Here is a 17013-nt window from a genome sequence, read left to right as displayed (position 1 = left end):
GGGTGGGGGGGAGGGTAGTGTCCATGCTGTTTTCTGATTGTAAATACCTTTAGAGTATTGCAAATACTGTGTATTTGTACATATTCATTGCAGTCCATTGTAAAGTATAGTTATTACTTGTAAATATAGCTTCCATTTGCTTTCCCAACTGAGTGAGCCAAGGTTTTTTTGTTAATGCTGGTGGGCCAAACTACCACAACGTATCATCAACAGCACTATTAAAACAGATTATTGCCAGCAAAGGCAAGCAGTCCATTGGTTGATTGCCCCTTGATCAAAGAACCCAAAATTCTGTTGCTGGCACCATCCCTTGAACCAATTGTTGATGGCAGGGGTTCTCCTGTTCCTCTCAGTGTATACCCCTGCCAGTGAGGGAACTGAGAACACCACCACTTGCACTTCTGCCCCATCAATCAATTGTCCAAGGGCCTTGAATTCCTTTTTAATCATCCTGGTGCCCTTCTTATCAATCTCATTGCTTCCAGCTTGGATTACCAGCAATGGGTAATAGTCAGTGTGCTGGATTAGCTTAGGGAGACGCCTTGTGATGTCCCTTATCTGGGCCCCAGGCAGGCAGCACACTTCCCTATGGGATGGGTTGGGACAACATATGGGTCCCTCTCTTCCCCTCAGGAGAGAGTCACCAAAACTATAACCCTTCTCTTTTTCTTTACGATGCTGGTACTTATAATTGGTGGGGACTGCTTTGCCTTAGGCATCTCCCTAGATGGTTCCTCTTCCACCCTCTCATCCACATTGCCCTCGGCCTGCAGGGCCTCATACTGACTATGCAAGGGCAGTGGGGGAGAGGGAGAGGGCCAGGATGGATTCCCCTTGCTTCCCCTAACAGGGACCTGTATCCATCCCTCCCTGTTTCTGGGGATGCCTCCCTCAACAGGGGAGGTTTGCAAAGCCTGCTCCCACATATCTCTCTTTCACATTCCCGTATAGTCCTGAGCCTTGCCACTTCATCCTTTAGCTCAGCGACTTCATCCTTAAGCTCAGCCACCAGGTTGAGGAGACAATTCACCTGGTCACACCTGACACAGGTGTTGTCCCCTTCCCCCTCCATTCCAAGTGCCAGGCTCCAGCACTCTCTGCAGCTAGCAGCCTGGACACCTACATGCTTATGCACCAAATCTGTCTGGGTGCCTACTGATTTTCTCATAGTCTTTGGCCGAGTTGTTGCCACGGTTCAGGGGGTTTATTGTTAGTTGTCAGAAAAAAAAAAATCCACCTAGATACTATAATTGATTTATTTAAATACTATATTTATAAATACTATCATTTATATTTCACCTAAATACTATAATTTATCTGAGCTACCACAGAGGCTTCTGTAACCTGTCGCTGCCCTGGCAGGTGCAGTTGGGCAAGAAGGCCCTGCAGCCAAAATGGCATCGCGCGCTCAGCCCCGACGCGTCTTAAAAATCCCGCGGCTGATGTCACGATCCCGAACGAGCTCGAGAGAAGTCAGCCCTGCTGGCTCTCACCGTCTGCCAGGGGTCCTTCCGACCCGCAAAGCCTTTGAAGACACTGTGATACAGTGCACAGATATCAACAAAATATCCAAAGCCCGACAAATGTCAAGCTGGTAACAAACCATTCCTAGATTTAACATACTTTTGTCTGCTGACCATGGGAGAGGGATGAAAGAGCAGCTCAGATTTTTCTCAGTTAACATGCTATCAAGAATATAACCACAGCCTTGCTTGTACACTATGACAGCAGCACTCCTTATTCTACAGATATAGCTGGAAGACATGTAAACCTGTGTAAGTAAATAGTGATAAAGATCCTCAATTCTCTTCTTTCATGCTCAGCATTTCCAAATCACTACCTCTCCAAAGAAGGAAAATCCTATAACAAGATGAAATTCTGTGATAAGGTAGATCGGAAACACTTCACTTGGGTCTTACAGAAAGTAGTTACATAATGTTTTTAATAGAAATACAGGGTGTTTTTGATTCTCACTGATGCTAGAGCTAAAGGTTTTCAGATTTCAGAATATGACTCAGTACTTTTAGTCTGCCAATGTTAACTCTGAATGGTTCTCTTCATACTGGGAATTATTGCATATTCACACAGAAGTGGAATCTGGGTACTGCTATCTAATCCTAGAGAAACATTACCATGAAAAGAAAAAAAACCACAACAAACAACCAAAACCAAAATACACCCTACATACAGACTAAATCTATGTACACTGCCAGCTGGAATAAACAGTGTTGTTTTTCTCTAACAAGATCCAACATTGTCAAATATCTCTGCAAGGAGAAAGTGCAAGAAAAATTGATCAAAGAGGCTCTCAAATGCTTCTGAGGCACTTAGTGACCTTGTGTTAGTTGGGGTCCATTGAAGAAACGCAGGCAGTAGCAGCAGGGCACACAAGTTTGACCTCTCAGGTGTCTCTTTTAGCCATCAACCTTTCATTTATGAGGGTTAAAAAGGGCAAAAATTATGAAAGGCTAAAAATGATCACAATCTACAGCTCATGAAATCCTAGACAAGGTCATCCATGTCTAGGACATCCAGGTCAGTATACTCCAGATCTTTTGCAACTTTACCTTCACATTTTCAGTGCAGTCCCTCCACAGTTGCTTCAGTTAAGTAGAGTGCACTGGGAAAACTGAAAGGGCAAGGAGACATGGCCTTCTGGTTCTGGTATTCAGTGCCTGTGACTGACTGTCAGAGTCAAGGCCTTGACAGCCTGGAAGTTTAGGAAACCCACAGAGAATAGTATGTTTCCCAGCTCTTACCAAGGCAGACCTGGCCTGACTGGACTCCCTGGCACCTTGCCCTCACTCAACAGTGCAGTAACCAGTAGATGTCCCTCTTCTCTCAATGCAGATGTCTCAGAAGTCATTTCTATTCTATGAAAATTTCAATACCTCTAGCATAGGACAGTGTAGAAACTATCCCCTACCTGAACAACTGAAGTGCAGACTTGGAGGACATTGCTGTGAAATTCTGTTACAACACTAAAAGGGACTTCTGACTTTAAAGCTGAGGGTCCCTCAAGCACCCTGGATTAGGAGTTGCCTGATGTGTCCAGACTGTTGCACCTCTCCACAAAGCTTTCTGCTCCAGAATGGAGAGGTCTACTCTGAAAGTGCCTGGAAAACTCACACTGGCTGCTTTTAGAATAGAATAAACCAGGTTGAAAGAGACCTTGAAGATCATCGTGTCTAACCTATCATCCAACACCACCTAATCAACTAAACCATGCAACCAAGCATCCTGTCAAGCCTCGTCCTGAACACCCCCAGCGAAGGCAACCCCACCACCTTCTCGGGCAGCCCATTCCAATGGGCAATCACTCTCTCTGTGTAAAACCGCCTCCTAACCTCCAGCCTAAACCTCCCCTGGCACAGCCTGAGACTGTGTCCTCTTGTTCTGGTGCTGGTTGCCTGGGAGAAGAGACTAACCACTGCCTGACTACAACCCCCCTTCAGGTAGTTGTAGACAGCAAGAAGGTCACCCCTGAGTCTCCTCTTCTCCAGGCTAAGCAGCCCCAGCTCCCTCAGTCTCTCCTTATAGGGCTTGTGTTCCAAGCCCCTCATCAGCTTTGTTGCCCTTCTTGCCCCTTGTATACAAACTAGTAAAAACATAAACTCTTTATACATTGAAATCAATTCCTGGCTACACAGAACAAGGGCTGAAGTTTTCAATTCACTGGTAATTCCACGGTGGCATAAGCCAGGAAAGAACACAAGAAGGCAAAATTACAGACACTTATCTGCATGCTGGCTAGGATATGCAGATTTCTCTAAAGAACATGGTATTGGATATTTGGCACACTCACTTAAGCAGTGGCCCTATCTTTAAAGGCAGTCATAGCTTAGAAAGATTTTTGATGTAAGATATGAGACACAAGGCATATACTAACATAGTGGGACACAGAACAGCAGTAGACTCCCCGAGTTTTGTCCAAGTATGTTCTGCAGGTTTCTTCGAAAGTTTTGCTTTGAAATATCAAAGCAAACCAAAGCTATGAGAAAACAACTTTTCTGTAATGTGCCTCTGGGATACTCCCATGGGAAACTTCTGTTACTTTCTAATTGCACTCCTAGCAATATGCTTTGGACAAATATTTAAGTTTGTTTCAGAAAAAAAAAAGTTAACTGAAAGATTTTTTTTTGGGGGGGTGGGAGGGGGTAAGAAAGAGCCATATAGTAGAAACAGTAGCAAAATTATGAGCCCAAAGTGCATCACCTTACTGAAACCATTAAAAAAAAGAATACTACTCTTTGAGTTGAAAAGCTGAGACATTTAAGATTGTCAAAATGAAATACTTTTAACTGTAGTCATCTTCAACACCATGGTATTATTAGCTGTACATTAAAGCTTTCATTTCACCTTTACATTGTTTGTCAGCATATGTGTAATAAAGCATTTCAGCACATGCTATACAAGCTTGGTACCTCCCAGGTTAGCCATCAATGAGTGCTTCACTGTCTCAGCGAGTAGCACACCTGTAGAAAACACCTATTTTCTATCAAATCCAGCTATGCCCATGTTAAAGGTTACACAACCCTCCTTTCCACTCTGTCTCTCCTGTGGCTGCTCCCATCTCTATCTAAAACAAGAAGAATGGTGGGCATCAGCACTTTCCAGTCACCATCCCTGGAGACACTCAAAAAAAGATTGGATGTGGCACTTGGAGCCATGATCTAGTTGTCAGGTGGTGTTGGGTAATAGGTTGGAATTGATGATCTCTGATGTCTTTTCCAACCAGGCTGACTCTGTGATTCCAGAACCACATTATTTAAACACCGATATGAACTTCACCCCTAAACAGGCAATAGGAGTTTAATGCTATGGCTCTTTCTTCAAGTGAATTAGAAGGGTTCACATAAAGTCCTCTACAAGCAGGGCAATAGGAACATTCTTGTAGAAGCTGGAAAGATGGTCCTTCCAAGCAGCACAAGTGGAACTGGGAAAGAACAACTGTCAGGACACATTAATTTCTGATATGCAGCAGTGATAAAAATGTAAAGAGAACTCACTTGACTCAGGTTAAAGTCCTTAACACATTGCAAAGGGGATAAGGTAAGACAAGAAGCTCAGATTTAGGTTTCTGAATCACAACAGTTTTACTGGACCAACTTTAGACAGGCAGCCTACAAACAATGTACTAAGACCTCACATCAGCACTTCTAATGTGTGTATGCTTTAGAATAGAAGAGAATAGAATAGAATTAACCAGGTTGGAAAAGACCTCAGAGATCACTGAGTCCAACCTATCAGTCAACACTATCCAATCAACTAAACCATGGCACCAAGCGCCCCATTCAGTCTCCTCTTAAACACCTCCAGTGATGGTGATTCCACCATTCCAATGACCAATCACTCTTTCTATGAAGAACTTCTTCCTAACATCCATCCTAAACCTCCCCGGGCACAGCTTGAGACTGTGTCCTCTTGTTCTGATGCTGGGTGCCTAGGAGAAGACACCAATCCCCACCTGGCTACAACCTCCCTCCTGATACAGGCCAGGATACCATTGGGCTTCTTGGCCACCTGGGCACAGTGATGGCTCATGTTCAGCCTACTATCGACCAGTACCCCCAGGTCCCTTTCTGGCACCATTCACCACCACTCTCTGGGCTCGGCCCTCCAGCCACTTCCTAACCCAGCACAGAGTGCTGCTGTCCAAGCCATGGGCTGACAGCTTGGCCAGGAGTTTGTTGTATGGGTCGGTGTCAAAGGCCTTGCTTAAGTCCAGGTAGACCACATCCACAGCCTTCTCCATATCCACCAGGTGGGTCACCTGATCATAGAAGGAGATCAGGTTGGCCAGACAGGACCTGCCCTTCCTAAATCCATGCTGGCTGGGCCTGATCCCTTGGCTATCCTTTAAGTGCTGTGTGATTGCACTCAAGATGACCTGTTCCATAATCTTGCCTGGCACTGACGTCCGGCTGACAGTTCTGTAATTCCCTGGACCCTCCATCCAACTTCTTGTGGATGGGCATCATGTTGGCCAGCTTCCAGGCATCTGGTCCCTTTCCAGTGAGCCAGGACTGTTGAAAAATGATGGAGAGTGGCTTGGCTAACTCATCTGCCAGCTCTCTCAACACCCTAAGATGGGTCCCATCCAGTCCTATGGACTTGTGGGGAAGCAAGCGGCTAAGCAGGTCTCTAACTGCTTCCTCCCAGATTGTAGGGGAACTATACTGCTCCATCTGCCAGCTCAGGAGGCCAGTTGTCTGGAAGACAACCTATCTAGCTATTAAAAACTGAAGCAAAGACGGTGTTAAGTACCTCTGCCTTTTCCTCATCTTTAGTTACTATATTCCCCTCCATGTCCACCAAGGAGTGGAGGTTGTCCTTGCCCCTCTTCTTGCCATTAATATATTTATAAAAGTATTTTTTGTTGTCCTTCACAGCAGTGGCCAGTCTAAGCTCTAAATGGGCTTTTGCCTCTCTAGAATACATAGAATAAACCAGGTTGGAAGAGACCTTCAAGATCATCGCGTCCAACCCATCAACCAATCCAACACCGCCCAAGCAACTAACCCACGGCACCAAGCACCCCGTCAAGTCTTCTCCTAAAAACCTCCAGTGATGGCGACTCCACCACCTCCCCAGGCAGCCCATTCCAATGGGCAATCACTCTTTCTGTATAGAGCTTTTTTCTAACATCCAGCCTGAACCTCCCCTGGCGCAGCCTGAGACTGTGTCCTCTTGTTCTGGTACTGCTTGCCTGGGAGAAGAGACCAACATCCGACTGTCTACAACCTCCCTTCAGGTAGTTGTAGAGAGTAATAAGGTCACCCCTGAGTCTCCTCTTCTCCAGGCTAAGCAACCCCAGCTCCCTCAGCCTCTCCTCGTAGGGCTTATGTTCCAAACCCCTCACCAACTTTGTTGCTCTTCTCTGGACTCGTTCCAGCAAGTCAACATCCTTCCTAAACTGAGGGGCCCAGAACTGGACACAGGACTCGAGGTGCGGCCTAACCAGTGCAGTGTACAGGGGCAGAATGACCTCCCTGCTCCTGCTGGCCACACTGTTCCTGATGCAGGCCAGGATGCCATTGGCCCTCTTAGCTGCCTGGGCACACTGCAGGCTCATGTTCAGTCTACCATCAACCAGCACCCCCAGGTCCCTCTCAGCCTGACTGCTCTCCAGCCACTCTGACCCCAGCCTGTAGCTCTGCATGGGGTTGCTGTGGCCAATGTGCAGAACCTGGCACTTGGATGTGTTCAATCTCATGCCCTTGGACTCTGCCCATCTGCCCAGCCTGTCGAGGTCCCTCTGCAGAGCCTCTCTACCCTCCAGCAGATCAACTCCTGCCCCCAGCTTGGTGTCGTCAGCAAATTTACTGATGATGGACTCGATGCCCTCGTCCAGATCATCAATAAAGATGTTAAAGAGCATGGGGCCCAGCACTGATCCCTGGGGCACACCACTGGTGACTGGCTGCCAGCTGGATGTGGCACCATTCACCACCACTCTCTGGGCTCGGCCCTCCAGCCAGTTCCTAACCCATCGCAGTGTGCTCCCATCCAAGCCATGGGCTGACAGCTTGGCCAGGAGTTTGCTATGGGGAACGGTGTCAAAGGCCTTGCTGAGGTCCAGGTAGACTACATCCACAGGCCTCCCCACATCCACCAGGCGGGTCACCTGATCATAGAAGGAGATCAGGTTGGTCAGGCAGGACCTGCCCTTCCTAAACCCATGCTGGCTGGGCCTGATCCCTTGGCCATCCTCTAAGTGTTGTGTGATTGCACTTAGGATGACCTGCTCCATAATCTTTCCTGGCACTGAGGTCAGGCTGACAGGCCTGTAATTCCCTGGCTCATCCAACCGGCCCTTCTTGTGAATGGGTACCACGTTGGCCAGCATCCAGTCAGCTGGGATCTCTCCAGTGAGCCAGGACTGATGAAAAATAATGGAGAGTGGCTTGGCCAGCTCATCTGCCAGCTCTCTCAGCACCCTAGGATGGATCCCATCTGGTCCCATGGACTTGTGGGGGTCTAAGCTGCTGAGGAGAGCTCCTATCACTTGCTCATGGAACACAGGGAAACCATGCAGCTCCCTGGCTCCCTCTGCCAGCTCTGCAGGCCAGCTGTCTGGTAGACGTTCTTTCCAGCTAGTAAAAACTGAGGTAAAGAAGGTGTTAAGTACCTCTGCCTTTTCCTCATCCTGTGATACAACATTTCCTTCCATGTCAACCAAGGAGTGGAGGTTGACCCTGCCCTTCCTCTTGCTATTAATATATTTATAGAAGGACTTTTTGTTGTCCTTCACATCAGAGGCCAGTTTAAGTTCCAAATGTGCTTTTAAAAGCCCGTCACCCAACAACCACTACACAAAAGGTGCGTCAGCGGCCGCTCCAAACCACCGCGCCCTTGCCCGGCCCCGCGAGTCCCCTGCCTGACCCGGGGGAAAGCCACCGAGAAGCCAGCCGGCCCCCTGCTCAGCCGCCTGGCAGGTGGCTTGGAGCAGCCGCTCGGCAGCGCTGCTCCGGGAGTGCCTGGCGTGCAGCTCCCCCTCAAATAACTGCGGTACGACCCAGATGGGACTCGAACCCACAATCCCCAGCTCCGGAGGCTGATGCCTTATCCATTAGGCCACTGGGTCACTCTCTAGTTTTTTTCCTACCTGATCTAGCAACATCCTTAAACATTTCATGGGTTACCTCACCTTCCTTCCAAAGATGATCCACCCTCTTTTTATTCCTTAATTCGCTCAGAAATTCATTGCCCATCCAGGCTGGCCGTCTACCCTGTTGGCTCATCTTCTGGCACATTGGCACAGCCTGTTCCTGCACCTTCAAGAATTCTTTCTTGAAGTAGTTCCAGCCCTCATGGACCCCTTTGTTTTTAAGGGCTGTTTCCCAAGGTAACTTCTGAATTAGTTCCTTGAGTAACCAGAAGTCCGCCCTCTGGAAATCCGGAATGGAGGTTTTGTTGCTGCCCCTCTAAGCTTGACTGCATATTGAGAACTCAGTTATCCCATGGTCACTGGACTCCAGACAGCCTCCAACCACCACATCTCCCACCAGCCCTTCTCTGTTTGTAAAAAGAAGGTCAAACAAAGTGTTACCCCTGGTAGGCTCACACAGCAGCTGGGATAAGAAGCTATCCTCCATGCACTCTTAAGAGCCTTCTAGACTGCCTCCTCCCTGCTGTGTTAAATTCCCAGCAGATATCAGGCAGGTTAAAATCACCCATAAGAACAAGGTCTGGCTTTAGTTTTAGCTCACAGTAATTTATATAACCTGATTTAACCAGGATTCCAAGCATTAGGTTTTAAATTCCACCTTCTACAGTCACTCTATACTACAACAGTGGAGTTGCTTTAGGAGTGGACCACAACTGCTGCTTGCAATCAGAGACAGAGTACACCCTATTTAGTGGCTGGTTTAAAAGTGGAAATGAAAACCAATTTCTCAGCTGAAAAAACCAATAAAATTTAAGTAGATAGAATGTAAATATCAAGAGTTGGAGCGATAAACAACACACTCTTGTTGTTGCAATAGCTATACTTGGAGCTCAGTAATGACTTGGCCAGAACTGAGCACACTGCCACGAGAAGCAAAGGAGCATGGGGCTTGCCCCAGTGCAGAGATGATGACAAATCACAATGGGCAGTCTGCAATGAACCCTGCTTGGAGGGGAGGGTTCACTACTGTTCATAGTCACTCTGTGCATGCCCACCTGCCACAGCTAAGCCACCCCTGTGGGACTGCCCCCACATTCTGCCATCATGTCCTATTGGACCAGGCAGAACCTGCTTCCCACTGATACCACTCCTTACATGGGTAGCTTGAAGAAGCCAGGAATGTGCATTAATTATCTTTTTGTAATGGTTTCTCAGTCCATTATAACTCAGCTGTCAGTGAGTAACAATTACTTCCTTTCCAACTGGAACTTATTATCTACAGAAGCAGAATTCCTTTTACGCTCTCTATCTGGTCAGAATCTTCTGACCTTTTCTGTTTGGATCCATCACTAACTTTCCCCTTATTTTAAAGTATCTCAATAACATGCCAACCATTCCTGACCTTGGTTTATCTGAAGAAGTGACAATAGATCTACAATACCTAATGCCTGCCTTTCTCACAGCAGCAGGAGGGAAAATAGCAGAAACCACTATAGATGCACCCCTTACAAATATCTGGGCTGCATAAACTAAATCCCTACCCCTTTTTTCTCCATAACTCTTGTCTCTGTTATTTCACCAGGGACATTTACTTTTGAACATGGATTAAATAAAGGCCTATTTTAGACAGTGGCTAGTAGCTGCATGGCTAATGCTATGTAAAGACTCACTTCTTCTAGAGTAGATTTACTGCAAGAAAGGTGCCGCCTCATTAACAAAATGGGAAGAATTAAGGAGGAACAGCTCTCTGTGCAGGTAACTGCTAGAAAATTTTATTTTAGCACAAAATTATAGAAAAAAATTGATATGCTTACCATATACAAAAGTCCAATCCAGTACAAGACAAAATACTTCCCATATGCCCATATCCCAGGCAAAGGCAACTTAGCTCTACATGGTTTTGGCTTGATCCACTTTATCTGCTTCCTTGTGCCTCAAACATATCAGATCAAGTGGATCACCACAAGTTCTGGATATATATTTTAGTTAAAGACTCCAATATTCAGGACCCTGACATTTATGGGCCTCTCAGAGCCTATCCACAAGCTGACTGCAGCATGACACACCACTGAAGCAGTAGATCTTTTAGACAGTATAATTAGCTCACCTTTTGTGACAGTGTATGTAACTGGCCAACATACTCCTCACAAACTAATTAGTCTAATAGAGTTTGAGATCTAAAGCAGCTAAGAAACAAGCAAACCAACTAATACACCATAAGTATATGCAGTCAGAAAAAGGAAAAAAAAACCCAACATTTTCAAAATCCCTCAAATCTCTGTATCTAAGCTAGCAGCATACCATCAGTACTTAGAATCAAGTTTCTCAGAGTACTCAGCAGACAGGTCAAGTACCAGACCTTGGCGGAGCCACAAAAGTCACATTGTGAACTGCAATCATAAGGTGTCAGGAAAAATGACGTGTAAAACAGCACCATTGTTTCCTTAAGATTGTTCCATGTCAACGGGAAGCAGGAAAGAAGCTGGGTACACTGGAATCCCCTAATGCCCTTAACTGTGGAGAATTTTCTTTCCTGCTTTTGTGTTTCTATATAATATGAACCACACAATACAATTAGGTTATCACTGAACGGTATTTTGGAGGGTTGAGCTCCAACCAACAGGAAAATGAAAGTAACTGCACTTCCCTTTAGCACCCCTGTATGTTGCAGACACACTGCATTAATTGTCAGTCTGCTGTACAAGCCCCACACGGACACTATCAAGTGAGGGAACGCCGTGTGCTATACTTGATGGTGTCAGTGTCCACTTCTGATACATCACCATGCATGCAAAGGCTGCTAAGAGTCACCGTTTCCTTTCACCATGTCACACATGTTACAGAATACTGCAAACATCTTTTCTGTCCTTTTGCAAAGTGTGACAGCAGACATTAGAACAGGTCTTTCAGTCAGCCAGGCAGAAAACCAATTGACTACTACTGAGGAGCTCTTATTCATTTAATTTTCATTTTTCTAATCCCACCCCCCCACACACGCTGTTTAATTGTGAAATACCTTGGCTATTTCTGTGTTTTCTGCTACCATAAAAGTGAAGCTGATGTTCACCAGATCTGTGCCACTGCAAACACACACTATTCGTCCTTCCAGTTCATTTTCTGATTTTCCAACAGCCTCAAGTGCAGTCAGTATTTTGGGATCCTGTTAAACAGAGTAAGTAACATGTTACATTTGCACTACTTTTGTTATGCAATGTGCTATGGTAAAGATGCATTTCCATCACCATGTACATTAACACCTTTAAACCTTCACCAGTCATCTTAAGTTACTGCTTTCCCTTTGAATTATTATGTGTAAACAAGGAAAGCAATATATTCTAATAATTAGGAGCATGATTGTAAGAACTCAGAAGCAAATGAAGCATTTAAAATGTATTTTAGAATGTTAAATTAGAAATTACATATGTTTTCATCAGGAAAAAGAAACGGTAACAACTCCTAGGACTGTAAAATGGAGGAACAGTGTTATCTCACATAAATTATTCCAATCTTGGTAAACCCATAGTTAGAGTCATGACCTGTGTGACTTTTTGGCTGTTACGTAATAACATGTCATACAAACTGGTGTTTCTGCTGAGGATCAAGGATTGCAGATTTAATAGGCATAAAAAACAAATTACCTACGTAAAGACAGAGATGAGGTTTGAAGCATATTGGTATGGTTGTCAGTACATGAAGCATGGCGGGGGTCTGCACCACCACTTCTCATGCACCTTCTCTATGGGGGAAAGATTTTAGACTATGGATTCCCAAGAGAGCTACTAAGAGATAGTTAAAGAAATACTTCACATATGAAAGTGGAAACACAAAGGTGTTATCAGATACCGTGCTTCACAACAAATCTTCTAAATTAAGGGCCTGGGGGAGAGGCCCACAATTCCCTTCACTAAATCTTAAGTGTTCCTTCTGAAAAATGCCACTGAAAATATTTCCAGTTTTGGGCTTCTCCAGAACTAGCAAGTCCTTCTGTTGATATTCTTCAAAATGACAGTGACCAGCTGCACTGTCTGATCAAACTGTATAAAGAGAGATGCAAATAAAACTTTCTAGTTTTTACATCAATGGAGCAAGATAAAACAAATTCTAAACATAGGAACAAAATTTGGAATACAAGACATTTTTTCCAGATTCCTAAGAGAAGTGCCAGAACATGTTATAAAATCATTAAAATCTCCCAATACATGCTCGTAATCTCTATTGCTCAACTTTCACGGCATCCAAAAAGTGGAGTCCTCTACTACATCAGCAAGATCAGATGACAGAACTTTTCTGCTGCAATTACACAGAACTACTTGACTTAAAAACTTAAAATTTTAAGACTGTGATAGCAAAATACAAGCTGCATTGTGAAGATTTATTTTTTTTTCAAAGAAAAATAACTTTGTCCAGAATTTCATCTTCAGTTTAAACAGTCTTCGTTTAAATGAAGAGTATAACTACAGAATACCTTTGGTACAGCTCCAAAACGAACACTGTTGATCAGGGAGCATTCTAATACCTGTCCTTCCTGAAACAGGAAAAAGAAAAAAAGGGTACAAGTTGAAAGGTCTGTTGATACACAGCTCCATTAGGAGCTGCAATAAAAATAAACACTCTTATTTGCAAACACTGGTCATGTGACACTAAACTGTATATTTACTTTTTATATCACTTCATTCCCTCTTAAATACTGCATTTCTGTCAATTCTAAAAGAACAGGACCAAAGCTAGCCTGGCAAACAAAGTAACACACTATTTTAATGTTTTAAAAAACTAGCCAAAATGTAAGCCAAATACAACAATATCTAATCTTGACATAATTGTAATATACCTTTCCTTCACTTTTCCAGCTCAGAAAAAAGCCAAATTCATCCACTTGGAAGAGGCAGTTACTTTCAAAGACAAAAGATTCCTACAGAAGAGAAAATATAGGCCATTAGTTCCATCAGTTTGACAAATATCATAGATTTGTCTATTGTTCCAAAATCAAAGACTGTGACATTTCTTCCCAAATACCTTCCTGAAGAATTTGCTCTTCCTAAAGCAATCAGATAGGGGGGAAGGAGGGAGGTCTTAAAAAATAATCGTTTGTAATGATTTGTCTTTTTGATGTCACTTGAAACATTGGGATTCACTTCATCAATATTATCACAGAATCACAGAATGTTAGTGGCTGGAAGGGACCTTGAAAAGATCGTCTAGTCTAACCCCCCTGACAGAGCAGGATCACCTATACCATTTCACACAACAACTCACCCAGGTGACTCTTGAATATCTCCAGAGAGGGAGACTCCACAACCCTTTTGGGCAGCCTGTTCCAGTGCTCTGTCACCCTCACAGTGAAATTTTTTTTCCTCATGTGTACATGGAACTTCCCATGCCTCAACTTCCACTCATTGTCCCTTGTCCTGTCATTGGGCATCACCAAAAAGAACCTGAGTCCATCCTCTTGGCACTCACCCTTTACAATATTTAACAACATTAATGAGGTCACTCCTCAGTCTCCTTCTCTCCAAAATAAAAAAGCCCCAGGTCTCTCAGTCTCTCCTCATAAGGAAGATGTTCCACTTCCTTAATAATTTTTGTGGCTCTGCACTGTACTTTTTCAAGCAGTTCCTTGTCATTCTTGAACTGAGGGACCCAGAACTGGACACAATATTCCAGATACTGCCTCACTAGGGCAGAGCAGAGGGGGAAGAGAACCTCTCCTGACCTACTACCCACAGCCCCTCTAATACATGCCAGGGTACCATTGGCCTTCTTGGCCCCAAGGGCACATTGCTGGCTCATGGTCAACCTTCCATCCACTAGGACCCCCAGGTCCTTTTCCTCTTCACTGCTCTCCAGCAGGTCAGTCTCCAGCCTATACTGATACATGAGGCTGTTCCCAGGTGCAAGACTCTGCACTTGCCCTTGCCCTTTCATACATTTCTCCCTGCCCAACACTCCAGTCTAAGTCTCGGTGAATGACAACACAACCTTATGGTGTGTCAACCACGCCACCCAGTTTTGTGTCATCAGCAAACTTGCTGACAGTTCACTCTGTTCCTTCTTCCAAGTCATTGATGAATATATTGAACAGCATTGGTCCCAGTACTGACCCCTGAAGGACTCAATTTGATACAGGCCTCCAACTACACTCTGTTGCTTCTTTGCAACTATGAAGATTTGTTTAATGAAAGTAGTGATCCTTATCTAATTAAAAACCATTAATTAAATAGAATTTAAAAAATATTGCAAATTAAATGCTTCAAACTATGTAAAGGTGAAAAGTATATCAATTTGAAAATGCTACCTTCAGGATTAAATGATCACATTTCATTTTAACTTCCAGAATTTGGAAAGCACTATCGGTAAGACTATGGCAGTAGACATGTCCTGAGCATTTTGTAACCAGAGTATCTGGCAAGCAGAGACTGAAGGATATTGATTTGTAGAGAAATCAAGAAAGAGCTGTATACCAAGGAGACTAGACAAGGCAAAAAAAATCAGATTATCTATATTACAAAAGAAATTTCTACTACACACCTCCAGCCTCAATTAATGTATCCCAAATTAAGCTAAAATGCAGGGTAACACTGCAGAATTGATCATCTTTTAAAGAAAAAAAGAAAAGGATCCAGGACTTCCTGATTTCCTTAATTGAAACCCAGTGTGTACAGGCTGCAGCACTGCTTACTCTTTCAGAGATCAGTGCTTTGTTCTGTTAAAGACCAAGATACCTTTCCAAAAGTCCACATCCTCTCCTGAGCATATACCATATGAGTCATATGAGCATATACCATGTGAGTCTTGTAGTCTTGTTTACAGGACAATTTGAATCTAGGTAACAAAACCACATAAGAACTCCAATGCCTTCAATCCATGCAGCATGCTTTTCAGAATGCTTTGTTCTCACTGAGTTACTGTGAGGGAACTCTCCAGCCTGACTTAGGATGCAGGGTATTAGGAGGCAGCCACAGGTGGTTTTTGGGGTAATTACTCCTTTTCACCGGACACATTAATTACTGAATGGTGTCTAACACCTCTGGACAACATTTTAGGCCCTCAACCCAGATGTACAGGTTTTAAGGACTGACATGCAGCAGTTTCCCATAGGCAAGGGAATTGAGAACGTACAAAGTTGCTGCAGCTCAGTCTGAGTGAACAACACCATGCATGAGTTTCCAGCATGCAATGCTGTGCCCATCTATCTTCACCAGAACACCTGACCTCCTGCCTTCACTCTAACGCTCATAGCTTATGAAACCTTGTTCCCAGACACCTTAGATTTACTAGTTTTGCTGCCCTTGGAATCTTGGTTCGTACAAAATGCAGCTAGCCACCAATCAATATGAGTCTCTTGTATTTCCCAGGCTACTCACACAAAAAGTGGGCAATTTTTTGTCATTTATTGTGTCCTCATCTACCAAAAAGCTCCCGATGTACTAAAAATGTTTTCACAAAGGTGTCTATATAAATTGCACTCATGCTGATGATCCACCCCAGCCTTTACTCTATTCATGAAACTGCTTTTTCTGCAACTTGTATTCTTGTGTGGTAAAAAAAACCACCTACAATCAGATCACATGGATGCAACCTGATCACCAAGATTCCTATCACGTCTGATTTTTATTTCCTATATTCTGCTAACTCTGTTCTAGACTCAGACTTTTCAGCAGACAAACATGATAATGTGTGACTCAAAATGTACTTCCATAATTCTGTAATCCTTCTGATTAATGGACTCATCTATAAGAAAAAGATGGATCCATCATCTGGTCACAAAAACTTGGGCACATAAAAAGATATCTCATGATGTACTAGAGCTGCTCTGTCACCAAGAACCTGTACTAGGATTCCTGAGCCACAGTTCATCGCTGACCTTCATTCAGCTATCAATGCTCTTTTTCTGAATGTGACCTTAGAGTGGGGAACTAAGCACAGATGTTTCATGACAATCTAAGTCTAGATCTGAAACGTTATTCTTGAAAAATGCAAGACCTGCAGTACAGGGATTGGATCTTACTATGTTTGCGTAGCCTTTCTAAAACAATGGTCTCTCTCAAGCAGGCTATCTAGTTACCACCACAAGACAATTACACAATAGCTTCCGTGTATCATATATTTCTTAATATCAAACAGCCACACCATCAAGTGCTCACTGTTTACAGCCTACAGATCTTAACTTCTGAGTCACTAGGATTTTTACGGTCCTTGATGATCCCTGTAAAACTGCAGATAAAATATACAGTTAGTTATCTAAGTTGAAGCCTTCTAGTGTTTCCAGAAGAGCCCTCTTTGAGAAAACAAACCAGGCTTACAGCTGTGCTGTAGCAAACTTGGAGTAAACTGTCACAAAACTTGCAGCAAGCAAAGCAGCTAGAGAACATCAGCTGGATGGTCAAACATTTTACTCCACAGGT

At 44.0% G+C, this 17013-nt stretch overlaps 1 protein-coding gene and 1 non-coding gene across 6 annotated transcripts in view; both read right to left on the bottom strand.

Annotated features, from left to right (window-relative positions):
- The window catches only part of PLCB4 (phospholipase C beta 4), a 229744-nt gene that overhangs the window by 89929 nt on the left and 122802 nt on the right, over window positions 1-17013 (bottom strand). For all 5 annotated transcript variants that reach the window (XM_054180088.1, XM_054180091.1, XM_054180090.1 and 2 more), the window contains 3 exons: window positions 13440-13520; window positions 13077-13136; window positions 11628-11771 (listed from right to left, as the gene is read on the bottom strand). In XM_054180088.1, the coding sequence (XP_054036063.1) occupies window positions 11628-11771; window positions 13077-13136; window positions 13440-13520 (285 nt within the window). The remainder of the gene's footprint in view (window positions 1-11627; window positions 11772-13076; window positions 13137-13439; window positions 13521-17013) is intronic.
- Window positions 8515-8587, bottom strand: TRNAR-CCG (transfer RNA arginine (anticodon CCG)). The gene has a single exon. It is a non-coding gene; the product is annotated as a tRNA-Arg (tRNA).

This window comes from Dryobates pubescens, chromosome 3 (genome assembly GCF_014839835.1).
Source record: "Dryobates pubescens isolate bDryPub1 chromosome 3, bDryPub1.pri, whole genome shotgun sequence".
Lineage (NCBI taxonomy): Eukaryota > Metazoa > Chordata > Aves > Piciformes > Picidae > Dryobates > Dryobates pubescens.
Note: the sequence above shows the minus strand (reverse complement) of the source record. Positions and strands in the feature narration are given on the sequence as shown.